Genomic DNA, 27,974 nt, shown 5'->3' on the forward strand with positions numbered 1-27,974 from the left:
TTCATTTATTTTTATTTTTTGGCCGCATGGGGTCTTAGCTGCAGTGCCCAGTCTCTTCGTGGTGGCACACAGGCTTCTCTCTAGCTGAGGCGTACGGGCTCAGTAGTTGTGGCGCACGGGCTTAGCTGCCCTGCGGCACGTGAGATCTTAGTTCCCCGACCAGGGATTGAACCCGTGTCCCCTGCATCGGAAGGCGGATTCTTAACCACTGGACCACCAGGGAAGCCCCTCTGGTTGTCTTCTAAAAAGGGTGATGCTTCTCCTTCAGAATATCTTGCAAGGTTTAGACGCGTGCATTCGTAGGCAGGGGCTGCGTAAGAGGGAGAGAAGAATCTAGAGTTCCTATGGCGATCCCAGGAGGTTAGGGGTGAGGACAGGAAGGCTGAGGGTGAAGGAGAACAGGGAGAAGAAGGGCTGAGTCATGACATGCCTTTGCCATGATCCCTGCATCTTCGGCCTGGCTTGAAAACCTCGCCAAATGCTTGGTATTAATGGATGTCCTCCTATGAGCAGAAACCAGTCAAGGAAGTGAGTTTGTCATCCTTGGTTGATGGAGGGCAAAAGAGAGACCGTACCAGGTCGGTGCAAGAGAGAGTGAGAAGCAGAGGGTCCAGGGCAGTGTAAGCCCCCAAGAACTATCCGAAGTCACTTCCAGAAGGCTTTGGAATCTCCAAACCTTTCTGGAACTGACAGGGGTCAGAGACAATTTAAACCTAAACCTCCACATGGCAAGGGTATGATACTGAGTTTACACAGATAGTAATGTTCTACACAGATAAGGAATTTCAGAAAACAAAACTAAACTTGGCGACTTTTTCGATGTAAAGGGGAGACAAAGGTCTCCAGCGCTGAGGAAAGGAGCTGACCCTGCAACTCAACACCTAGAGCAACACTGCACCTGTGAATGTTTTCAAAGAACTGCAGAGGCCAGGGGAAACTCGGATGGAATTCTTTATGGTCTTTCAAACCTACAAATGTTTGCTTTGTTGAAACAGCCATAAAATGTCAGAAATAGTTTAAACTTATTTATCTAACCTCAAAGACAGGCTATTTCCCCCAAGACTTAACAGCTCGGAAACATTCAACGTTCTGTTTCCACAATGCTGAAATCATTTTTGAAAGGCAAATGTTATGGAAAAAAAGTTCAGATCTGGAGGGGCTGTGAAAAACATGTGTTGCAAAAAGTCTGCACCTCTGGGGTGTCTTTAAAATAGTCACTGTTTAAAGACAAATTTCCTTCACCCTTGAAGGGCTCATGAAATAGTCTATACTATAAAATCCTTGGCCTCTTCAGACTGCTCTAAAATGCTAGATTTTTCTATCAATGTATCACATATATTACACTTGTATGTTTTGTTCATTGGTTTGTTTCCTCCAGCTACTCAACACTCATACTGTATTTTTTCCACAGATGAAAACTGAACATTTAAGCTACCAGTAGTCACCTCCAGGGAATGGGAAGAAATGATGTTGCCAGTTTATAAGATTAGAGGCAAACTGAACACAGTGTAGGCAAAACACAAAGGGAGTCATTACTAATCGATGAAACAAATGAACAAGAGTTCACGGTTTCAGTGTCAAAGAGAATATCTCAAAGCTCCTAGCACAAAAGGTACATATCCTTCTTGACTGGCGGGTAGATCTTCACAATGCAGTACATTTTGCAAGGCATTTTCCTCTTTTGAGTTAACTGCATACCCTTTTGTTCTTTTGGCAATAGATATGTAACTATGTTTTTTGGATATAAAGGATTACCCTTCAATGAGGCCATATCCAGAATTTCCTCCAAATATAAGGCTCTGGCTTTTACCATTCACAGAATTCTCTTGAATAGCTATGGAAGTACTTCCGCTTTAGTAGAATTATGTTAACAGATTGACATAATCAGGTCCCCAAGTAATCTGATCTGAGGACCTTAGAAACAATCTGGGTCATAGCATCGATCCCCAATTCCATAATCAAGAGTTTTTCCTCAAAGGTTTTCAAAACGTGTTTATTTTGCCATAGAGGAAGGGTGCCAGCAAGTCCTCTTCCTGGTGTGGTCATCCCTGACCTCTCAGCAACCCTGGACTCCTGCTTTGCTTGGGACTGAGCAGTTCTCTTTAACTCCAACAGTCGTATCTCACAAGCACTACACAGTTCAATGCTGGATAGTGTCCTCTGGGGTCCCGCTTATAGGCTAGAAAGGACCCCTGAGAGTTATTCTATATATTATCTGAAAACCGAAAACCTCCAGTGGTTCCCTGAAGAACAAGACTCAAAGTCAAAGCTGGTGCAAATCAAGCGCAGGGATGCATGCTGGAGTTTACAAGTGGTGACAACCACTGAGCCCAGCACAGGGAATTCCTCAACAGCAGCTCAAATGGGGATAATCTTGGGACATTCGGAGGCCCTTCCTGATAAACATCAATTTTGGTAATCTATCAATGTAACGTTGCGACGTGGATGGACAAATAGCTTTGATACGTTCCTTAAAAGCTACATTCAATGTGTGGCTTCTTTGGAAGTCATACACCATGACCTACAAGTTGATCTTGCTGCGGCCACCAGCAAACCCTGGGAACTACGTGTGGGCTGCTGTCAGTGGGGCTCCCGGGGTGATCTCTCAAGGCTTGGTTGACTCCCCAAGCCTCCCTTTCCTCCTCCCTCAAGGCACTGACGCTTCTCTTGTGTCTCTGAGCTGCCCCACTTACCCTGTTGAGCAGTTCCTTTCTCCTTAGGAGTGATGGGGAGTAAGATTCAGTTTTCCTAGCTCCATAGCTTTGACACTTCTTGGAGGAGAAAAGCACAAAAGCCCTTCAATGTATGGGTACCACTGCTCACAACAGCTCATCCTCCAGCCCCGGGAGCCTCACCGTTCTCACCTCGCTGTGGGTAACGCTAAGCTTTTCTACGTGCCTTCTCTCCACTGGGGACTTAGTTGCTATTCTCTTTTATCACTTGGAAAATTTCTACTAATTCTTAAAGAGCCATCTTAAGGCCGCTCTTCCATGACCCCCTCTGACACTGAAGCTGATTCCTCCTTTGTGGACCTTTGAACATGCTGACATGCCTATTCCACCTTCAGAATGAGCCCAGAGCATGGCCCCGGCCCTGCCATTTAACCCCAGTTTCTGGTTCACTCCTTGTTACCCACTGTTTCCTGAGGGAGAGTCTCTCATTTTGAGATAACATTTGAGATAAGTTCCAGGAGACACTTTGGCCCCACTTACTGGCTAAAGCACTGGCTCTTCACCTTAACCTGGGCTACACATTAGAATCTTCTCGGGAGCTTTAGAAAACCTTGATTCTCAGGCCATACCACAGACAAATTAAATCAGACTCTCTCAGGGCAGGGTGGGGTGGGGTCGGAGGTGATGTCCAGGCCTGAACTGACACTATCCATGGTAATAAAATGGCTTGAGCAGATTGTCTGTCAGTCATGAAAATGAACACATGGGTGTTCAATTATCAAATACATAACTAGCGGGAATAAATGAATGAAAAATAAGAAGAAACAGAGGGGCTCCTAAATTGGGATGTTACTAAAGATGCTGAAATTCTATTCCGGTCCTCTGTTATCGCACCCTAATGTGGGGTGTTCTCCTCACAGTGACTGTTTTTCTAACATCAATAGTTCCTGAATGCCTTTTTCAGGCTGTACCGAGAAGCTTTTTAAAATTTCTGGAGTTTGAATTCCAACTAAATTTCCTCTCCTCAAGTCCCCACCTTCTGTGGGTCCTGTGCACCCTGCTCTCTCTCTAGGAAGGCGCAATTAGGGCAGAGGAGTGAACGTGGACAAACAAGTCATCCGAGGGCTTCTGATGGTTCTGTGTGTTTAACATGAGAAGGATTCCTCCAGCCTCCACAGCTATCCTGAGCTTTCCATCCATGTCCAGGGGATCTCAGAGCATAAAAGAGCTAAAGGTGAGAGCTCTGGGGGGCAGAGAGCAAGTAGGGCCTTTCTAACAAGATAAGCAGATACGATTGGTTTGAGGCATTGCCTCTTACTGCCTTTAAAGAAAAGCTCCCCAACTGCTCCCTAGCAGATCTCAGACAGGTCTGGGGAGCTCAGCAACGACCACTCTAGCTTCCGTTCCGACAGCATCTGAGGAGCCAAGAGGACACAGGGCCCGCCCAAGGCACCACTCAGAGACCCGGGGGAGTGAAGCAACTTGTCACATTAGAAACCTGAGCTTCAGAAGATCACCAGGAGAAGACCTGAAGTCGGAAAGCAAAGAGAAGGAGCCCAGGAGGAACCCTGCCTACAGGATCAGTATCCAGCAGGCGCCCCCAGGACCAAGTCATTACAATTTAGGTGGGCTTAATGTGTCTTCGTATCAGAACTGTGGTAATGAAAAAACCATGGGGGTAAAACCTATCATGGCAGAGAGCTTATACATTAGTTTGGGAGTCATAAGCCCTATGCTAGTGTTCTAACCAGTGGCTTTCAAACAGTAGCAGAACCGATTCTTAATTTTTTTTTTAATATATATATAAGGAAGTCCAATTCACAAAACTGCAGAAACGTGGAGGTCTCTTAGTTGTACTGTATGCTGTGGGAGAGGGTAGGTAGGGTTGAAAGATAAGTTCGGGGTCCCTGACAAGGCTCCATGGAACCTACGGTTTGAAGCTCGGTTTCTCCACTGGTCTATTTATGGTGCATAGAAGAAAGGGGCATGGCTATTTGGAGGACAGAGAGTAAATGGGCACAACGTGAAATTACATGATAAAAGGCCTTGTGGGTCAGCTGTTTTTACAATGTGAAGGGGTGAAGGTTAACACGGGGCTGGGTGTCTGTGAAGTTTTCAGGGCAGAGAAACATATTGGTGCAACTGACGACACGAGTGGGGAATAGATATTTGGGGAGGAAAGAAGTGTTGCTGATGACAGGACTGGCCACGAGAGCTGTGGTCTGAATGCTTCAAGAGATGGTGGGGGGCTTCCCTGGTGGTGCAGTGGTTGAGAATCTGCCTGCTAATGCAGGGGACACGGGTTCGAGCCCTGGTCTGGGAAGATCCCACATGCCGCGGAGCAACAAGGCCCGTGAGCCACAACTACTGAGCCTGCGCGTCTGGAGCCTGTGCTCCGCAACAAGAGAGGCCGCAATAGTGAGAGGCCCGCGCACCGTGATGAAGAGTGGTCCCCGCTCGCCGCAACTAGAGAAAGCCCTCGCACAGAAAAGAAGACCCAACACAGCCAAAAATAAATAAATAAATTAATTAATTAATTAATTAAAAAAAAAAAAGTTAAAAAAAAAAAAAAGGCATGTTGGGACTCAGTCTCTGCAGACACAGAAGCCCAAGCACATGGCTTTTTGCAATAAGTATGAAATTTGATAGGTGCTTGAATAGCCCTTTCTGTTTTTCATTCTGCGCATCTAGCTACCTTATGCCAGCATTTCCTTCTACTTCTTGACTGTGTAGAGATTCATGTTTCCTCCAACTGGGAGATTGAGATGGATCAAAGGAGAAGAAAATCATGTTCCAAGGAGCATTCAGAATCTTCAGAGGATCTTCAAAGAACAGACAATTGCTTTACATAATCCAAGTATGAGTACAAAGAGGCCTGGGGCAAGTATATCAAGGGTTAGGTGAGGCAGTGGGAAGTCATTACTGCACGGTGCATGACTCGCCATGTTCCTTTCTTGCTACAGCAGTGATGGGCGAGGCATGCATCAAGGTGGGGCCTCAATCCTCCTGGGGACAGAGGGGGCACACTCAGGTAGACCTCTGGCCTAACACTGGCTGGCATCCTGCAGGCTGGCGAGAGGCCAGCCTCTCCGTGGACTCTGCCTGGATCCTAGACCTCCCACCATGGGACAGTTCTCCAGTGGGCCCTGGCTGCTGCTCATACCTGAGCCTCTAACACCTTGTCCCTAAGCTGCAGCACTTACTAAGTCCTGCCTCAGACCTCTGCTTTGACACTCTCCTCTCTGATTAGACCACCTGGGTCCCCATTCTGCTGTCTCAAGCCCAGAGCCTCCTTCTCCCTCCAGTTCCTTTGGAGTCACACAGACTTGGGATTAAATCTTAGCTCCCACACTTGTTACATATATACACAAGGGTAAGTAACTGCACGTAGGGACTTCGCTGGCAGTCCAGTGGTTAAGGCTTCTCCTTCCAATGAAGGGGCAGCGGGTTCGATCCCTGGCCAGGGAGCTAAGATCTCACATGCCTCGCGGCCAAAAAACCGAAACATAAAACAGAAGCAATATTGTAACAAATTCAATAAAGACTTTAAAAATGGTCGTCAAAAAACAAAAAAATCTTAAAAAAAAAAAAAAAAAGTAATCGCACATCCCTGAGCATGTTTACTCTTTAGCAACACAAAGATAATGATAATATCCACCTCATAGCCTATTCAAGCTGACACATATTAGGTACTCAAGTTATTGTTATCTGGGGTGATGAGTGTTGATGGTTTTTCAATATGTTTCTTACTGAGATGCTGCCTGTCAGCATATAATCCTTAGCTCTTTGCAATGTGGTTTCTCTCCATGTTTGACTTACCTCTGTGCCAACGTCCCAGCCCTAGCCTGGGGACGACTGTGTCCCTGATCCTCAATTAATGACACATCCATTGCTAACTGCTTGATACGCCTGCTCTCCTTGGATAAGCTCTCCAGAGGCATGGAATCCTAATTTAATATCTTGAGTGACTGGCTCCACAGTCCAGTCAATGACCAGCGATGCGACTTCACTGAGCTTAATTTATGGCTTTCTGCAGTTTCTTTCTCCCCAACTTTGCATCCATACTGTAGACAGAATGTTCTCTTTTAACACAGATTGGGTCATACCATTACTCTACTTAAAACATTTCTTGGGACTTCCTTGGCGATCCAGTGGTTAAGACTCCGCGCTTCCAACGCAGGGGGTGCGGATTTGATCCCTGGTCAGGGAATTAAGATCCCACGTGCTGCGCAGCCGAGCCAAAAAATAAAAACAAAAAATTTTTGCCTCCCTGCCTCCAATAAAAGGAAGTCCAAGGGTTTTAGCGTGACATTAAAAGCCCTTCACAATCTGGTCCCAATGTATACTTCCAAACCCACCTCTTCCCACTCTCCCTCACACCCTCTGCTTTAAGTCACGTGGATCTGCTTATGGTTTTGCAAATAAGCCAGGAGCGCTCATGTTTCTGTGCTTTTGCATATATGCTGTTTCAACAAAAATGGCCTTCCTTTTTGTTCCAAGTGGCCTGGTTATAGTGTCATCTCTTCTGTCAACCTTCTCCGATCCTTTGGGAGCCTTAACTCTTCTCTCCTCCGTGTGTCTTCATAAACACTTATACTTTTGCATTTGCTATGTCATAGTTTCTGTGTCTATATATCTGCAAAAACAAGATCTTATTCATCTCTGTACACTAAGGAACTAGACTGGGCTTAGTAGATGCTTAGTGAATGCTTGCTAAATGGATGCAAAGATGGATGGAATTTCCAACCATCTGTGATTGATTGTTTGATTGAATATAGGGTTCAGAGAGGAGAATGGTGGGAAAATTTCTGTATCATAGGCAGAAGTAGGAAAAACAAGGGAGGGGGGTCGGCTTTTTGAGTGGCAGAAGAGGTTTTAAACATACTTTAAAACATATTAGCTATTTCAAGGATTGTATATGGTGTAAATAAGAGATAAACATAGTACAGAAGAGGGGATACATTTCAAAAACTAGAGATGAAGCAAAATAAATTAGCTTTAATTTAGAATATGGTCAAAAGCACTAAAATGTTCGGTTCATAAAACAAGAGGAAGCAGATTATCCTCAGGTTTTCTCTTTAAGTATTCTGAAAGTTATATGGAAAATGTTGTGGGTAAATGTATTTTTCTGGAGAGAGAGTTTTTTGTGGGGGGTGGGGGGTGGTCAAAGGGATTTGTGACTTAAAGATGTTAAATCACTGCGACTGAGTTCCACACTGCATAATGTCAACCAGTAGTTGTCGGAGGAAAATAATTGTCAGACACATGAGGCTGTGTTCAGGAATTTAAGCATATAAACTTGCTGCACCACAAACATTTTCTCAAAGTCCTCCCCTGTAAGGGAAATCATTAAAGCCAGTAAAGAAAGCTAATAATTCAGTTAGACATCAACAAAACTCTAGGTATATTTCACAGCATCTTAAGCCTAAAAAAGTCTCTGGATTAAGAAGATACTTTTAAATTTATGTAATACGTTTCTTCTGAAACTGACCAGCATCTCTTAGGTATGAATGGTTTACCTTCTCTCTATTCATCTCATGGAGCACCAAGACCCTGCTGCTACCTGGTTACACCCTTGCTTCCCACCATCTGCTTGTACACACACTGTGTGCACTCAACTTTGTACCTTCTACCTACTTATTCCCCCATCCTCTCCTATCAATGGGGAACTCAGAAATGACAGAGGTGTAGGGCTTAAATCTATATCGCTAGTAAGTTTAGACTTTCTAGAAAGCAATTTGCCTTATTTGCTTTAGTTCTTGTTTAAGCAATAGAGCATTACACCTACAGCTAAAGTTCTGTCCCTAAACTTTGCTTTCTTCTTTTCTCTCCCAGGAGTACCAACAATCCTGACGACATTGGTATATGTCCTTCCCATGAATGTTTGTATATTTTTGCCATACAGTCATACACTCATAAATAAAATATATGATTGTGCCGTAAGTTTTAACTTTACATGCTAGTATATTGTGAGGATTATGATTATGATTTTAATGAGATATAATTTAAATACTATAAAATTCACCCTCTCAAAGTATATAATTCGATGTTTTTTTTTTAGTGTATTCATAAAGTTGTGCAGCCATCAGTACTATCTAATTCCAGAACATTTTCATCACCGCAAAAAGACACCCATGCCTATTAGTCATTACTCTCCATTCTCTTGCATTTTCCTCTCCTCTTAGCCACTGGCAGCCTTTAATCGGTCGCTATGGATGTGCCTACTCTAGACATTTCATGGAAATGTAATCATACACTGTGTGATCTTTTGTGTCTGGCTTCTTTCACTTACCATCATTTTTAAAGATTCATCCATGTTTTAGCATGTATCAATATTTAATTCCTTTTTATGACCAAATAAAATCCCATTGTATGGATATACTACAATTTCTTTATCCATTCATTAGCTGATGGATATTTAAGTTGTTTCCACCTTTTGGCTGTTAAAAATAAAGTTGCTATGAGCATTTGGGTACAAGTTCTTGTGTGAACATATGTTTTCATTTGTCTTGGGTATATAACTAGGAGTGGAATTGTTGGGTCATATGTTTAACTTTTAGGGAAACTGCCAAACTGTTTTCCAAAGCATCTTCCTAGCTTAACTCCATTCCAACCTGTGGGCCAAGAGAGTTTCTTGGAGACTAAAGAGGAGCCCAACACACAAGAACACTTTAGAGCAGAGACTCAGATCAGCTGCACCTCTAATGAGCTTAAGGAATAAGAAAAACAAGCAACCCAATACACACCTAACACGAAATTATAGGATAAATAATGTTCTTGCTAAGCATTAACACACGAAAAAATAAAATATACAGCTCTTGATATTTACTGGTCATTCTCCTCAGACAAGCTTTCCTTTCTTACCAGAAGGTGGCAGGAGGGTACAGTTTAAACTCCCCACCCCTCTCATTTTTAGAAGAAAGTTTTTTTTTTATAGAATAAGACAAATAACTCTCGCAAATAACTTAGAACTTTTAACCCTTAGAAATGCAGATTCTCAGGTTCTATTACTTAATATCATGATTAGAAATATCATATAAGAGTGACTAGGGACAATCACTATTGATATCTATACCACATGCGTCAAATAAAACATATTTGGGTATAACAAAGAACTATGAATCTGTCTAAAAGGTATGAATAGATAAGCTCACTCTGATTAGTAGAAAATATTTTAAGGGTAACTGAAAAATAAGAGAAAAATTGATACATTCCACTGACTGACAGTAATAATCTAATCTCAGTTTGCAATATGAAAATGTAATTTTGGAAAGCAGTATTCAAGTTTGTAAATGTTATAATGCCCTCCTCTATCAAATGGGGCTGAGTTAGATGATAACCCAGGTCCCTTCTTCCACTAATATAGTGTATTTCCTATTTTAGAGATGAGAGTAGGACAGACACGGGACTCACCTATAGTCATATACTAGCTAGTGACGGATCTGTCTGTAAAATCCAAGTCTTCTGACACTTCATCAACTTCATCAATACTTCATCTTCACTTAGATGAATCTCCATAAAAAGCAAAGTTAGCTATGACTTCTGCCCATAAGAAAACACAGTAAGTTCACTGCAGGCTTATTTAAAATGGCACATAACTCAAAATGAGGTGTTTATTTTGAAAAGGAAAGACCTCCTGATGAGTTCCTGGGGTGCAGGCTATAGGGGATGACTGCCAGGTAAAGCAAGACCAAATGGGCCCATTCCTAGTAAGAGCTGAAAGGGGGGTTGGGGGGGGGGAGGGAAGAGGCAGAGGAAGACTGCCAACACCGAGCTGCATCGCGGGCCCGAGGGGGCACAGCACAGGGTCCAAGGGACTGCAAGAGTCAAGGAGTGGTCAGAGACGGCACACACGCTGACTGGGCCTGGCCGAAGAATAAACCAAGACAAGATTAATGGTCTTAGCTGGAGGCTTCACTCACGAAAACAGTTTCCACTGAATCCAGTCCCTGACTTACGACAGCAAACAGTACACCACAGTCCTTTCAATGGCTCGTCCCCCCAGAAGCCTAATTGTAAACTATTGTGGGGAAGTAGGAAATTTAGAAATAATGTTAAAAGTTGAGGTGTCTCTTAATAGAAGTCAGATCCATTTTGCAGAATCCTCTGCAGGTGTAGAGCCGTAGAAACTCTAGACATTTGTGGCTTGGCAACTACAGAGTTCCGTTCTGCTTCTCTCCTTGCTGCAGCCAGAGAACGCCGCCCGTTCTGTGATGGTAGGTGTGTTTTGCCAGAAAACTCACATATTTGTGGGTGGAGTCAGTTGGGAGGCTGGAGGGATTTTTCAAAAGTCTTCGTAGGCCAAACATTGCAGGGACTTCCAAGGGGTGAAAAATAATACCTTGGGGGTTAGCAACTTTCCACTGCTTGTGAAGCCAAAGGTGCAGCTCTGGAAACATGGCAGGTTAACTAACTGACAATGACAGGGAGGGAGAGCCTTATAGCTGCATGGCTGTGTCCTAGGATCCTGTCATTACGTGCACCTTTACTCTGGTACCGAGACCAGCCGTAAGGGCTCCTCCGGTTACCCTGGGCTCTCTGGCCTCGGTAAGATTCATCTTAAGTGGCTGCAACTACAGGTACCCCGTTAGAACTAGGAAACCAGGCAAATACAGTTGCCCAGAGAATTAAATCAACGCATAGTAAATGACAGGCACACGCAAGGTCACCCGAACATAGTAGATCTTAATTTTGAGGAGTTTATAAGTCTCTCTGAGAAACTGATCAAAGCTATTGACACAGGCCTCCTGGCCCCCATAAAATGTACGTGTGTACAGCATATAATATTAATCTCAGTTGGGGCATGCATGGGCCCGGGGTAAGACTTAAGAATCCATGGCTTAAAGAGACAGAATGGCCCTAGATTAAGACAACGTCAGACTGAAAATGGCATTTCTATTAAAGAAAGAATGAGTCAGTTAGAAAGAAGGTTTAGCTGCTCTTGTAAACAAAGCAGAAAGAGCCACTGAGGCACAGACTGGTGATGCTCACCCAAGGACAGTCCAGGACAGACAGTCTAGGCCACGGGACCCTGACATTCCCACTCTCCGACCTGGCCTTGCCTAGCACAGCCTTGGTCCAGCTGGAGGACACAGCTAATGATTTCCAACAAACCTCCTTGCTCTGACTCCATACTCACCAAGCAATCACCTGCTAGAAGCTGGCCTTTTGTGCAGCTCTGCCCACCGGGACAGGGTGTTCTGGTCTTGCCAATATGAGCATGCCAGTGTACAGGGCAGGTCCTGTACATGTCCTCATAGTCCTCAATGAGAATGATTAAACTGCATTCTGTTTTACACACTGGTCTCATGAGCTGGTGTCAGCTCACCCTTGAGAGAGAGATCCTCTGTCGGGTGCTGGAAAATCAGATTTTTAAGCTTGTAGGGCTGTCTGAGCTACCAAAATGCCAGCTGGTGACTCCCGGCCACACTGGGCTGGCCTTGTGCTCTCCCACTGGAAATGACCACGCTCACCTTTTACAGGACATTGGATGGTCACGTTTGCTCGCTGGGGTGCTTCCACGATGCCTCCAATCACGACGGAGAGATGGCTGTGCTCCGGTCTGGTGATATTTCTTCCAATAGACAAGATAACAGGTGCCTCTTAATTCAAAGGGAGCAGGAAACTACGTTAGGTTCAGGCTTTTGCTCTGAGTAAACCGTGCCGCATTTGCTAAGATTTGCTGAGTTCTTTGAGAGCAGGGGCGGGGTCCTGGCTCTCTCCGTATCCCTTGTGGTGCCCCATGGGGACTTGCACATCCACAGCCTGGAGGTGCTCAGGGGATGGATGGACAGATGGATGCATTCAAAGAGGTATCTACAAAGAGGCGTTGCAACAACCCTATACAGACTGTGAGGATAGTTTGGTTTTATAACCAAAATTGAGGATAAAGTCCTCTTTGACACTTTGAAAAAGAAGGAATTCAGAAGTTCATGCAAACAAGACATGGCACGGCAGGAATAACATCTCTGCAGTGCAGCCTTGGATGAGTTAAAGCAGGACCAAAACACACGACGGCTTGGGACCACCTGACTCTTTTCCTGGAAGAAAAATTTGAAACAAACCTGCGTAACACTTGCATGGAAAAGATGAATAATAAAAACAAGGTCATAAAGAATCAGGAATTCATTCACAGACTTTTATTTTCCTGGATTTTAAGAACCATGTACTTTTACCAGATTCATTTATGAACTCACTCAGGAAACCTACTTTGTGCCTGGGCTGGACAATGGGAATATGAAGTTGGGAAAGAACCATTCTTGCCCTCAAGCAACTCATGGACTGGTGGGAGACACCATTATCATTACAGGGTGATGGCTGTTGAGGTAGAGAAAGGTGCTGGTTGCCCAGGTGTCTCTCAGGAGCATGTGGGGGTCAGGGAAGGCCACATTCCTCTACTGCAGAACTATCGCCACGGTTGGTTTCCCTCCTCCACCCCATTAGCAGGTAAGCTCTTGGAGGGAGAGGCCACGTCGTAGTTCTTTAATCTGTTTTATCACCAATGCATAGGACATGAAAGAATAACAACATTTTGGTGTTTGGTAACCATGTATTCTGGAGAAGAGAACTTGGGAATGACCATGTTTGGGTGACAAAATGTTCCATTTGCTCCTGGAGTGCTTGGGGCACTGAAATGCTATCCTGAGAATTGAAAAGATAGGAACTCTTGGGCTGGGAAAGGGCTGTCATTGTCCTATGTCCTCTGGCCCCTTGAGGACCTTGCACCAGCTCTCCCATGAATCTGAGCTGTTTTGGGATGGACTTACGGGGAAATCTGTGAGCTGCAAGAGAGACTTCTATTCCTCCCAGCAATTCCAGAACCCTGGAACTGAGGTTTTCTGGAAAAGAGCTGATGCTCACAGGAGAGAACAGTCCAGGAGGATCAAGGCACAGAAAATCAAGGCCTGAAGGCCCTACCTTGGGAATGCAGCCAGGAGAGGGACTTAGCATCAAGCCTTGCACATTCAAGGAGCTTTTAAAATCAACTGGCCCAACCTCCTCTATTTAGAGAAGTGATGAACTCGCTACATCAATGCTTAGTTGTCTAAATGCTGGGTTGCAATCCCTGATATTGTCTTTCTCCTCACCTTAGTTTATTTGAGCCATAGATACCAGAAACCACAGAGCAGAGAGCTGGAGGATAACTTTCTTATTTTAGTTTTAATCCCAGAACATGAGCCTGACACAAGGAAGCATTGCTTACAACTCTGCCACCTAAAAATGTTCCTTCATAAAAAAAGCACACTTTAATATTAAAGTGGCTTTGTCTACATCCTGGGACAATTTACACTAATATACGATGACAATTTCCTGAAAGTGTTTCTAAGGATTGGGGGGTATGCCATTGCGAGGTATACATCAACCTTTAAAGGATAATTACTCTCTTTCGCCGGCTGGTGGCGCTTTAAAAATGAAAAGTCCATACTATCAACACTGCCGATCAAACCCTGTTTCATTAATTCCCAATTCTTAGAAAGCAAACTCTAGAGCAGCTGTTTTCCAAGTGTGGTCCTCAGGCCAGCAGCACTGGCATAACCTGGGGACATGTCAAATATGCACATTCTCAGACTCCATCCCAAGCCTGCTGTGTCGGAACCTCTGGGAATGGGGTCTAGAGATTTGTGTTTTAACCCCACCCCCCGGTTATTCTGTTGCATGAAGTGTGAAAACTGCTGCTGCAGAGTTTAATGTTCAAAACAAAACCAAACCCAGGCATTCCAGGTTTCAACAATGGGCATTATTACCTGCATACAGCACAGAAGAACTTTCCACATCCGAACCGAGATGATTAGCGACAGAACATCCATATATTCCTTGTTCTTTCTTTGTAGGTTTCTGTATCTGTATTTTCCCCATTCCATCCAGAATGACTCTGTAGAACAGTCAGAAAGAGGATGCGCTTGTGTAACACACCGAACTGTTCTAGAACCACAGCAACTCACAGAGAATGAAGACAGCAAAATGATTGACCTTGGGCTGGCAAGGATCCCAGAAGATGATGTTGTCAAGCTACTTGCCTATAAGCGGACAACTATATAGACTAGAGGGTGGAAAAGTCCTTCGTCTCGGCTGAAACTTAGTGAAATGGTAGAGCTGGACTGTGCTTGGAGATCCTATCATCCTATCTCACTCTGCATGAGAACAGACTTTTCTGGATGGACTCAATGCTTAATCTACCACGTTTTAAAAAAGACAAACGAGATTGCAAACGAATTGGAAGATTCGTTTAATTTTAAGATTATACATTTCAAGAAAACGCAACTGCAATTTTTGTTGGTACATTACATAGTTTTCTTTCAAGCATGAAAAATACAGTACTGAATACTAATAGTGAGTTTAAATCATCTGATTTTTCCCTTTCTTTTATAATTTGTTAGTCATTATTAAAATTTCACTAATGTTGCACCTTACAAATCCACGTGAGACATGTGTGTCATTCTCTACAGGAAAATCAATAGTCCAAGTAAGGTAAACTCTAGGTGAAGTTACAAAAGAAGTATAGCAAGGATTATTAGGCACACACAGTCTCCACGCTACTGTTCCTTAATAGTATGGTTTACTGGGAAAGATGATCTCAAACAGGGATCAGCATTGATTCCCTTGTGTATAGTTCAGAGATACTAAGTGATGCCGTGTCTCCTGCTTCTCTATTTCTCAGTTCTACACATACTGAATTTCACCTGTCTGTCATCATCATTGACCCACACCTTACTGTGTTACAGTTAACTTTAATAGGTACTACTCTTTTGAAAAAGTTAGAAACATTTGCAGTGGGAGTAGCAACTCTGAAGACTAGGGCTGCTTCTAGGCTATAGGATATCTGTATGAATTTGAAAAAAAGTTGACCCTCACCCTTGGCAAATGTAGCCTCAAAGTTCAGGGGTTGGTGAGCAGAGGGTTCCCTTCTGTCCACCTCCTTCCCTTCCTTTGGAGAGACAATGCCTTTCACAGCTTTGTGGGCAATTTGTGAGCTCAATTTCAGCCAGAGATTTGCCCGTTCAGCTGCGTACCTCTGTGCAAAGTACAAACTGTATACACATGCATGGTGGTCCTGAACATGATTTTGGCTATGGAAGGAAAGGGAGAAATAGAAAATTCCCAAGTGTTCAATGAAATATTAGTTATAAGAGAGTGGAAGAGGTTTTTATAAGAAAAAAGGAAGGAAACAGTTGAAAGGGAGAAGTTAAAGACAGCAAAATCTGTCAATGGTCAATCGAATCTCCTTTATTAATTTTTTTAAAATTCAGGTAGACCCATTCTACCACTTATGAACAGAAAATAAACATTGTGCCATAAATTATTATATTCTGTATCAATTTTCGCTTCATATTATTATTATTTTTAAAAATTTATTTATTTATTTATTTATGGCTGCATTGGGTCTTCGTTTCTGTGTGAGTGCTTTCTCTAGTTGTGGCGAGTGGGGGCCACTCTTCATCGCAGTGCGCGGGCCTCTCACTGTCGCGGCCTCTCTTGTTGCGGAGCACAGGCTCCAGATGCGCAGGCTCAGTAGTTGTGGCTCACGGGCCTAGCTGATCCGCGGCATGTGGGATCTTCCCAGACCAGGGCTCAAACCTGTGTCCCCTGCATTGGCAGGCAGATTCTCAACCACTGCGCCACTAGGGAAGCCCCGCTTCATATTATTTTAACTAGGGTTTCTCTTCTAATTCTATATGAAATAATAAATCTTTTGGTTTATGAGACTAGAGGACCATCCTATATGACTGTCAGTAGAGAATGATTTCACTATTGTTTATATTCTTTCAAATTTCTTCAGAATAAATGTTGAAAACTTAAGAAAATTTCTTCAAATTTTATTTCCTTTTTATTATAGCAGTTTAAAAGTCGTTGAAAATAAAGAACTTAAATTCACTTTCTCCTGAAGTCACAAGTGAGAAAATAGAGATAATGGATTCTACTTTGTTAATGATATGCCTAAAATTGGATAATAAGTTATTAATTTTTTAGTTTTTTTATGAATGAGGACAAAATCCTCATTTCTAAATCTGTCACGCTTAAATTATGCTCTTATTTGAGTCCTCAAAGGATTAAATCCAGTCTTATGACTGTCACTCCTATAAACTTATTTTTATCCAAGTGACATAACCTCCAGAAATACATAATTTTGAAACTCTCTTCAGACTGGCTTCCATTATTATAGCTCATAATAATAAATAAAGAACATCTGTAAGTTTCATTTTCCAATGTTTACAATTCCCAATCTCCTAAAGAACTTATGGGCTAACTGTATTGTGTTTCCTGAAAATAATTTGTTCAGTGAATAAGAACATTTTTTTTTTTTTTTTTAATTTTTATTTATTATTTTATTTTTGGCTGTGTTGGGTCTTCGTTTCTGTGCGAGGGCTTTCTCTAGTTGCGGCAAGTGGGGGCCACTCTTCATCGCGGTGCGCGGGCCTCTCACTATCACGGCTTCTCTTGTTGTGGAGCACAGGCTCCAGACGCGCAGGCTCAGTAGTTGTGGCTCACGGGCCTAGTTGCTCTGCGGCATGTGGGATCTTCCCAGACCAGGGCTCGAACCCGTGTGCCCTGCATTGGCAAGCAGATTCTCAACCACTGCGCCACCAGGGAAGCCCAAGAACATTTTAAAAATAAGTTTATGGTGTTATTTAGAATGCCAGAGATCTATATCATATGTAACATTTAATCAATGTTACACTTTGTGTGTGTCAATATTTTCCCACACAAAGGTTTTAAAAATTATATTAAAATGTTTAAAAACTAAAAAAAAATTAAAAATAAATTAAAAAGACAAACGAGCAAACCTTAATTTGCCGGTTGTTAACCCTCATTTTCTGCCCCGATCCTTCTTAACAAACTGCAGACGTGGACTTTTCATTTCAGATTTTCACACTGGAAGTGAGTGGACCTTTAGCTACTGCTGCCTGGCAATGGTTATCATCTCACTATCACGGTATGAAAAAGTCAGTGGAGGTAACAAAGCTCAAGCTGCATTATATTGGATTTTGACCATGCTGTTAAGAATCAGGACTACACTGTGTGAGTTCCTTATGGCTTCCCAATATTATACCTGCATGTAAATACCACTTGATATTCATAAACACCTGCATGTAAATACCACTTGGAGAATCAGGGTTGGGTAGGTGTATCCTCACAGGTGAGATAATTATTCAGGGAATGAGAAAGAGTACCTGTTCTGCTTTAATTTTATTTTAATTTTTTCTTAATGACTTGAAGTTGCTAATAGGTTGTCTGGATCAGTGGTCCATATACTATTTTTTTCCCTGCCCCTTCGCACTTTACAGATCTTAGCAATATGGACTGTTGTGACCACTAAATACCATGTTTCTTCATGAACTGAACGGGGCCACTTCATTTCCTGTCACTTCATGTTGCTCGCTCATCCTATGCTCCAGCCATAATGAACCTCTAACAGGTTCCAGGACATTCCATGATCTGTCATCACCCCGAGCTTTTGCATACGTTGTTCACTTTACTTGGAATGCCCTTCCCCACTCCAGGCAAACTCTGACTTACCCACTGAGTCCTGGAGCCAATGTAATTTCCCCGGTAAAGCTTTCCCCAATACTCCTAGAGTTATCTTCTGCCCCCTCTGGGCTCCTTCTGCTCTGGTTCATATATTTAAAAAGATATTTATAAAACATCTTTTTATTTCCACCAGACTGTGATCTTGTCAAGAGCAGGGACCAAATCTTATTCACAGCTGTGCATTTTCTATGCTTAGCACAGTGCCTTGTATACAGCAAGTTTTCAAAAACATGCAATGACTAAATGCATGAATGATTACAACAGAACAGAATAATGGTAGAGAATAAATGTACTAGGAGGATGCAAGCCCCCCTGCAACCCACAAATGAAATATACAAGGGTGGGCAGAAACCAAAACAGCTGAATTGCCCAGAACAAAAACAGGAATATGGCAGACCTAGCTATTACTAGGGCTAGACTTGCACTGTCAAATCCCTACTAAGGAATAGTTGATTAAGAACAAAAGTATAACTAATAGCTCTACTTGACAAATGTTTATACACTAAAATGTTTTCTTAAATTATTTCATATGTACGTTTGTATGACTTAGCACTTCTCAGATGATTCCTTTGTTTTCTTGGCCTCAGTTTTACAGCACAGTGAGAAATCACTGAGATTAGAAATAGTCGAGCACATGTGAACCTTCCTGCCAGGTGGTGCCACCCAGTATCCAGCCTAGACCAGTCTGTGGGCTGAAAGTTCTTTAACGAATCTGATCTTGGCCTTTGCTGCATAACCTTATTCTTAACTTGAAGTAACAACAAGGCTGATCTTTCCACAGACATCATCCTAGTGAATCCACCCACAGCCTTCCCTTCCTAGCTGAGATTTCTTACTCAGCTGGCGTCCAAACGTACTCCACGCCCACGCTGTTTCCTCTTATTGGAGACAGGCTCTCAGAAGCATAATTCCATTTCAGAATTACTTCAGTTGAGAAGATTTGTGAAATTCAGAAAAATATATCTAAAGGTGAGAACCTTTGTTGAGTAAAGGAATTTAAACATAAGTTGAAAAAATTAATTAGGTAAAGTTGAGAAAAAAATGGAAATAAAAATAGATCCTTTAAAAATTCCCTTAAAACATTAAAAACAAAAACTCTTAATAGCCATATAGGATTGTTTCAATATCAAATGGTTGATCCTCAGAGTATGCAGAAACACATCTGAGTGGGATGTCAGAACCTTAATAGGATTTCCAGGAGTCTCAGCCTCAGAAACGAATGTTAATTCCATTTGAACAAGTCAAACAATCTAAAATCAACTCAATTCAACAAACATTGACTTAAACTGACCGTGCTCTACTACATCCCTGTAGTACTTTATGGCCACAAGTCAACTGATCAACCTTCTCAGCCTCTGTTTCCTTATCATTTCTAAAGTGAAACTGTTGAGCCGTCCTCAAAGGGTAGTCCATGGACACCAGGGGTCCGGGAGCTCAAAACTATCCTCATAATAGTAAATACTAAGCCATTATTTGCATTTTTCACTGTGTTGACATTTGCACTCATAGTAAAAGCAGTGGTGGGTAAAACTATTGGTACCTGAACTGGAACCAAGGCAGTGGCACCAAAGGGTACCAGTAGTCACTGAATTCTTGGTACCACACACTTGCAGTAAAAACAAAAATGCCAGTTTCCCTTAAGAATGTCCTTAATGAAGCAGTAGAACTTATTAATTTTACTATAACTGGACCCTTGAGTGTAAGTTATTAAATATTCTGTATGACAAAACGGGAAATACAAAGCACTTCTGCTGCATGCCCAAGTGTGTTGGTGTGATTGTGTGAACTGCTAGCTGAACTAGCTGCTTTTTCATGGCATACCACTTTACTTGCAAGAATGACTGACAGACAAACCATGATTATTCGGACTTGGGTATTTGGAAGATAATTTTTTAAATGAACAAAAACGAGCTGGCCAATTCAAGGAAAATAACTGACAGTATTTGTTGCCAATGATAAAATTCGAGCTTTCAAGGGAAAATTAGAATTTTGGAAAATCAGTAACCTTCATTGTGAGTTTGACTGCTTTCGAAAACTCAAAGACTCTTCTGAAAAGTTGGGTAGTAATATTAAAGAATATACGTCTTTTATGTACTGTATAATGAAATGTGTCAACATTTGGAAGATGCGTATAACTCAGTCAGCCAGTATTTTCCAAATGACCAATGTATGATGTTATAAAATCTAGTATAGTTAAAAGATCCATTCAAAGAGCAAGAGAAACCAATAGATTTCATTGTAACAGAGTACCAAAATCTCATTAATATGGTTTTAGATTCCACGTTCCAGCTAACCTTTAAGAAGCTACCACTTGTCTAGTTTTAGTGTAGCATTAAAAAAGAATAGCCACAATTACCTGAAAGGGCTATGAAAATATTCCTTCTCTTTCCAACTGACATATCTGTATGAAGCCAAATTCTCTCTATAAACATCAATAAAAACAACATATCTTTTTTTTTTTTTAACATCTGTATTGGAGTATAATGGCTTTACAATGGTGTGTTAGTTTCACTGTATAACAAAGTGAATCAGCTATACATAAACATATATCCCCATATCTCCTCCCTCTTGCGTCGCCCTCCCACCCTCCCTATCCCAACCCTCTAGGTGGACACAAAGCACCGAGCTGAGATGTTAAAAAAAAACAAAAAAAAATCATTTGTATTCAGAACAAAAGAAATATTGTATGCAAAGAAAAACCAAAAATGCAAATTAAGGAAAATATCCATTGTGCTGGCTTTTTCTGATAATCCACTTGCACATGTTTAAAAAAAAATAGCACACCTAAGGAAAAAGAGAAAGCCAACAGAATATTTCAGGGAAATAAAATTTTCAAGTGAAGAAACCAAAGAAAAACAGGTTTTAGGGCTTCCCGGGTGGCCGCAGTGGTTAAGAATCTGCCTGCCAGTGCAGGGCACACGGGTTCGATCCCTGGTCTGGGAAGATCCCACATGCCGCGGAGCAACTGAGCCCGTGAACCACAACTACTGAGCATGCGCGTCTGGAGCCTGTGCTCCGCAACAAGAGAGGCCGCGGCAGTGAGAGGCCCGCGCACCGCGATGAAGAGTGGCCCCCGCTTGCCACAACTAGAGAAAGCCCTCGCACAGAAACGAAGACCCAACACAGCCAAAAATAAATAAATAAATAAATTTATTTAAAAAAACCAAAAACAGGTTTTAAATCTGTATTTGCACTTGGACTTGAAAGATCTCAGTGTCAGGAATAATAGGGTGTAGCTTCTTTTTTTTAATTGAAGTATAGTTGATTTACCATAGTATATTAGTTTCATAACTTCTTTTCAACTATGGGAAAAACCACCAGGAAATCCAATGTGAGGTGATAGATCCCCATCTTACTAATTCTAAAGGGGAACCTTATGGCACCCCAAAGGCATGGAAATACCCCAGAAGTGCTCACGTGCACACACACCGTCATACTAGTCACACTTTACTAGAGACTTTCCTAGAATATATGCGTTTTTTAGAAATCGCCTTGTTTCCCTTTCGTTAACTCGGGCTGTAGGAATGAAAGGTGAAGCTAGTGTAATGTCATGATGCATTTGTTTGTAGCCTTCTTATACCCCAATCTTACGGAAAAATGGTCTGAGAAGGGAAAGAAAATCATTAATTTTTTTGTTTCCATTTATAATTTATGCCCCCAACTGTTTCTCAAATGGGTGTGAAGTCAGAATGATCCTGGTTACTTGACCAGCTGGGAACTAAATTATTAAATTATCCTCTGAAAATTAAAAAAACAATGTAAAACAATGCCATTATCAGTAATTTTTAAAATACTGCTTTTCAAAAATTATGTTATTTATGTGAACATGAATTGGGCTTATTACTTATTTCTAAATGGATTAATAAACAGCTCTTTTAAATGTTTCATGGTTTTAATTTCTAACATCACTAGATATAACTCACATTACCAAAAGCTCTTCGGGCTTCTCATCATTTTTTTAAGTTTAAAGGGGTCCTAAGACCAAAAGATTTGAGAACTGCTAAGTTAGTTGATCTGGAAGGTTAATTCCACTTCAAAAACTTCATTATACTCTTGTGTTCAGCGTTCCAGGCAAAACAATAAAAAATTAGATTTGTTCTATCTTTTCATTCTAAGACATAGCCTAACAATTTAATATAAAATTTGAATTTTACCTACATTTCTTTTAATGTTTCACATATTAGGTGATGCACAAAAAAACGACATGATAAAAATAAAACTTGCATTTTTAAAGTAACTTATGGTTTGCAAAACAATTTAACATCTGGTGTTTTGTGTCTCTCAACAATCCCTAGAGGCAGATAAGGTGCAGCTTGAGCTCTTAAACTCAAATTGAAAGAAAGCAAAAGGTCTATAACCCTATGTGTACAAACAGCAAGATTTGGAGACAGTAAAGAACACAAAAGCGAATTAATATTTCTGTTATCCCCTGTTATTTTGTGTAAAATGAATGAAATGTGATATTTTTGCACTGACATGGATAACTATCACAATAAAATAAGGTGACTTAATATTGTGTTTCGAACATCTCAAAAAACTTTGATCCTTATCATCTTATTTTTGGATTTTGTGACATGAAAAACTGCATGATATAGAAAATTACTTCAGATTCTCAATCTTTCTACCAAAGCTATTATTTGTGTGATCTTCAAACATCACTGGCAGTGTTCAGGAGATAAGGTCCCTGGTTCTGACTGGCCATGAATTAGTCATGAAATTCTGGTTTCCAACGACCTCATCAGAAAAGTATTAACCCCTACCCTGCCAAACTCATGGGGCTGGTGTGAGTTCAAATGAGATACCACATCTAGATATGGAAGATTCTGATTTACAGTTCCTACACAATGTAAGATTACTGTAAGTATGCTTTTTTAATGGCCTTATGTTGATTTTATTTTTAAATGTTAAGTGACCTGCAAAGAGAGTCTGTACATGCTTAAATTCAATCTTAACGGTAACCAGTCTTGTATCACACCTATATGATAGTGACTGGGACAGTACGATTTCATTTTGAGAATTCCCATGCACATGTGAAAACCATACCCTGACTTTTTTTTTTTTTCATTTTAAAATTCCTTTAATTGACAGGTTATTGTATGGAATACATACAGTAGCAACACATTTTAGAGTATATAATGTAAGTAGAAGTAAAATGTATGATAAAAAATAGCACATGAGAGAGGGGAAAAGGAAGTATAATACTATTAAGTTTTTTTGTTTTGAGACACATTTTATAAATTGAACTGTAATTATCAGGCAATAAAATTCACTAACTTTAAGTGTACAATTTGGTTTCTGACACATGTATACATTCGTGTAGCCACCACCACAAACAAGATAGATAACATTTCTATAACCTCAAAAAGTTTCCTTTGCTCCCTTTCAGTCAAGTCCCCTCCCCCAAAACCTTAGGACTATGACAACCATTGACCTTCTTTCTATCACTGTAATTTCGTCTTTGCTACAAGTTCATATAAATGGAATTATTATGAAGTATGTAGTCTTTTATGCTTGGTTTCTTTCACTTAACATAACGGTTTTGATATTCATCCATATTGATGTATATATCCGTACCTCCTTCCTTATCTATGATGAGCATTTGCCATCTTATGGACATACCATAATTTGTTTACAAAGCCATCAGTTGATGGACATTTGGCCTATTTCCAGTTTGGGGTTATTATGAATAAGGCTGTTAGAAACATTCAAGTATGCATTTATTTGATATGCTGCTTTCCATCCTTTTACTCTTAACCTATCTGTGTTTTTATATTTGAAGTGCACTTCTTGTTGACAACCTATATTTAAGTTGTTGCTTTGTTATCATCTGACAATCTCTGGCTTTTAGTTGGAGCTTTTGGATTATTTATATTTAATGTATAATCTTATACTTTACATAATATATACATAAATAGAAGAACACCTTGACAAACTATCAAAAATTATTCAACAATCCACAAAATAACCAAACAGAACTTCTAAAAATTATATATGTGGTCACTGAAATGGAAAACTAAGTGGGTGGGATAATATCCACTTAGTTTTTTGCAATGCTGAAGAGACGAGTAGCAAACTAGAAAATAAAAGAGGCAATATGAAAGAGAGGTTAAAATACAGGGAAGATTGAGACAGAGAAATTCTCACATACATTTATTTGGAGTTCTAGAAAGAAAGAAGAAAAAGCTATATTCAAAAAAGAAAATGGGCTGAGAATTTTCCAGACCTGATAAAATATATGTATCCTCAGGACAGAAAGTGCAACAAATTTCAAGCAAGATAAATAAAACAAGACACTCATGTAGATTTATCATCATAAAACTGCAGAGCACCAAAGGTAAGAATAAATTTTGAAAGATAAACAGAGAAAAAGGACATATTACCTACCAATGAATAATAATTACATTGGCAACACACTTTTCAACAACAAAAATGGAAGCCAGAAAACAATCTTATCTATAATAGGCTGAGAAGAAAGCAACTGTTCTCCTAGAACTGGTAGCCACTTAGCCCTCCACTTTAAAATGATGGTGAAGTAAAGACTACTTTGATTTTCTTTCTTTTTTTTTTTTAAATAGATCTTTATTGGAGTATAATTGCTTCACAATATTGTGTTAGTTTCTGTGGTACACCAAAGTGAATCAGCCATATGCATACACATGTCCCCATATCCCCTCCCACCCTTCCTATCCCACCCTTCTAGGTGGTCGCAAAGCACTGAGCTGATCTCCCTGTGCTATGCTGCTGCTTCCCACTAGCTGTTTTACATTCCATACCCTAACATTTTTGAGTTTCTTTCCTAAAGAATCCTGCTGGAAACACATTCTTAGGAGAAGGGATTCGAAAATATTTTCAAGAAAGCCAGAAGAAGAACCATTAAGACGGTATTACAGAGGAAACACTGTATTCTTATTTTACTTACTTTTTGGAGGGTCGTAACAATGCTCCATCCTTGGTCCATGTATATGTGGCCTCACTGGGGGTAACAAGCTCACACAGTATATTGATGACCTCTGTCCTTCTTGTAATGTAGACTGTATTTCCAATCCTTGAATTTACTGTTTTATTAAAAGAAACTGAGGTGGGCTGGCTTTGCCTCAAGAGAACAGGTCCCTTTGGCTTGAATGTCAGCTTGCCTGAGTCTTTCGAATTTGAGCTCTGGGGCACACTTCCCGTTTCCCCCCTCAGGTGAGCCGCGGGGGGCGCCTCTCCCAGGATGCCCCTCCACTGCACGTGTGCGGACTGCGCCTTCGCTAACTCGGCCACCAGCTGATATATCACCTGGGACGCAAGGTCATCACTGACCTCTCCGGTCTCCATGAGCTGACTCATGTTCCTTATCAGTTCATCAAACTGGGCAGTATCCATGCTGTAGGCTCCCTGTTTAACTGCGGATTCAAACTGCTTTTTCTCAAACTCCCAGGAGTTGGCGTTTCCTGCAGAATGGCTGCAGTGACCCAACAGAGCTCTTAAGAGAGGCTGGTGACGGATTTGGCCATCGTCCAAATAAAGCTCATTTTTGTTACTCCACTTCTGCCTCATCTTATGCCATGTGGCTCCCAGATTATTGGCTTCGTTGTGGTCCATCCCAGGATATTCCCCTGTGTGCCCTCTGAGGGCTGGGGGTGCAATGAGCCGGTTGTCAGTGCCAATGAGCTTGAGCACCACTGTCTCTTGGGCAGAGCCTGCAATGCACCGGTACATGCCGATGTCGGGGGCTGCAAGGCTGTGGATTTTTAGTGAGCCTGACTTGGTGATGCCGAGTCGTTTGGAGTTCTGCAGACAACGGCCATCCTTCTCCCACTGGATCAGAGATTTCTGGAATCGTCGCACTGGGCATTTAATAATCACAGATGTGTTGGGCAGCAAATAGGCTCTGCTCCCGACGGTCAGGTTAAGGCGCTTCTCTTCCCTTGTCTGAATGTAGACTCTCTGGACACCAAGGATCTGAGGACCCTGCTTGCCAAGGTTGGTCTTCATCTCTGGTTGCATTTCTGTAGGAAAAAAAAGAAAGAAAGAAAAGAAAACACAAATATCTCAATAATGAAAACTTTTTGACTGTAATCTTCCAAGGCTGGCACAAGTCAACAAATTCTTTTTTCCTCTTTTAAAACACTTGAGAACTAAAACATAAGGAATGAGATCTATCTATCTATCTATCTATATATATTATACATCCTTAGATGGGGGTAAATTTCACAACTATCTGGTACTTTTGCAGCAAAGAATGCACGTTTGAATGAATTGCACGGAAGCATGTAAATTATTTTACAAAGCTCTGCTTTGGGGAGGCATGAGGGTAAGCGGTTAAATGTTTCCATCAGTAAGGGGATGTCTGATATGTGGGGCCTCCACCACCTAGGGGAGGAGGCCCTTGAGAATCTAGTATGGCTTGGCCAGGGGTACCCCAAATCTGAGGGAGGCAGTGATTGGGGAGATGAGTGAATGCGTTTGAAGGATCTGAAAAGGAGGATGAAGCTGGCCAACTGCAGCAGATAACCCAAGCGGGTCAGTTAAACCAGCATGGGGGCCTAAAGAAGCGAGTGATCAAAGAAGAAAAGGTAGGACAGGCACTTGGAAGCCAGATGAATCTGAGTTTGAATCTTAGCACTGCCATTTGCACAAGTCATTTAATCTCTCTGAGCCTCAGTTTTCTCACTCATAAAATGTGGGTAATGTTAGCAGCTTCGTCAGAGGAATGTGACAGGTTAGAGCATTTATATCAAGTGCACAGCACATTAGCGGGCACTTAAAAGCTCTCATATATGACTATTGTCAGCGGACAAAGGCAGGTCCAGCCAGCAAACAACAGGGCAAGCTGACACGGATCAAGGGTCGGCTGACTCTTGCTTGTTCCTGGGCATTGGCTGCAGTTAATGGGCTAAGGCCAAAGAGGACACTCCTCAGATTCCCATCCCCCAAGAGCAGTGGCTCTCTCCCTCTGTCCACCTGCGGGAAGGAAGGCCTCAATGCGTCCTAGGGTGATTCTGAAGTGAGTAGGGAGGCTTGATGCAGGTGGGAGACGGATTCCTCTTTGAAGATGTACTTAGGTCTATGGGCAGATGGTGGAGCGTGGGCTAGAGGGCCTGGAAGGTGGAAGTGACAGAAGAGAGACTGCATCCACAGAAATGGCACTGTGGAATTCAGGTCATGAGACGGGGTGGGGGGGAGGGTGGGAATCAGAACCTTGGAGGACCCCGGTTACGGCTCCTCCTGGTTGTAGCACTGGCAGGGATACGCTGGGAGGAGAACCAGATTGAGACTCCGCTTAGATGGACTTCTCAGGCCCTGGGCACGAACTAGGGTGTGTTCGCCAGCACCCTGGTTTGCCAGAACAACTCCTGGACTCCTCTCGGGTGGCTCATGATCCCTTTAGGGTCTGCCTGCCTGCTGGGGTGTGGTGGCGCCCGTACGTTCAGAAAAGCAACAGGGTTGGGTGCATAACAACAGGGTTGTGGTAGAGAATGTTCTAAGTGAGGGACAGGCATAATGAGTTTGCATGCAAATTCCACAGAGATGCAATTAATAGGCCAGGCCCCTTGTCCACGGTTCTGCCTGTGGATGCTCCCCTCGGCTCATCTCTAAGTGGAGCCGGGTGGCCTGTCATGTATACACCTTTCCCTAGTGGGACGCAGACCCTTCACAGAGGATGTCAAGCTCCCCTCAGCCAGTTAAAGCATACAGGTTTTCTTTCGGTTGGCAATACAGAGTTTTGGACTTACTGCTGTTCAACAGTGATCAAAAGCAGAAGGAGGATTCCTGGTAAATTTACGGTTC

The 27,974-nt window shown here is 41.9% G+C and overlaps 1 protein-coding gene and 1 long non-coding RNA gene across 7 annotated transcripts in view; one reads left to right on the plus strand and one right to left on the minus strand.

The window, feature by feature from the left end:
- LOC132359082 (uncharacterized) overlaps nucleotides 1-9,107 on the plus strand; it is a 52,506-nt gene extending 43,399 nt beyond the window's left edge. Inside the window, exon 7 of the long non-coding RNA XR_009500722.1 lies at nucleotides 8,508-9,107. This is a non-coding gene — a long non-coding RNA (uncharacterized LOC132359082). The remainder of the gene's footprint in view (nucleotides 1-8,507) is intronic.
- Nucleotides 1-27,974, minus strand: part of ADAMTSL3 (ADAMTS like 3) — a 366,780-nt gene that overhangs the window by 45,011 nt on the left and 293,795 nt on the right. For all 6 annotated transcript variants that reach the window (XM_059912342.1, XM_059912338.1, XM_059912341.1 and 3 more), the window contains exons 21-23: nucleotides 25,120-26,191; nucleotides 14,417-14,544; nucleotides 12,146-12,274 (exon numbers count right to left, since the gene is read on the minus strand). In XM_059912342.1, coding sequence (XP_059768325.1) covers nucleotides 12,146-12,274; nucleotides 14,417-14,544; nucleotides 25,120-26,191 — 1,329 coding nt within the window. The remainder of the gene's footprint in view (nucleotides 1-12,145; nucleotides 12,275-14,416; nucleotides 14,545-25,119; nucleotides 26,192-27,974) is intronic.

Source organism: Balaenoptera ricei, chromosome 2 (genome assembly GCF_028023285.1).
Source record: "Balaenoptera ricei isolate mBalRic1 chromosome 2, mBalRic1.hap2, whole genome shotgun sequence".
In the NCBI taxonomy this organism is placed as follows: Eukaryota; Metazoa; Chordata; class Mammalia; order Artiodactyla; family Balaenopteridae; genus Balaenoptera; species Balaenoptera ricei.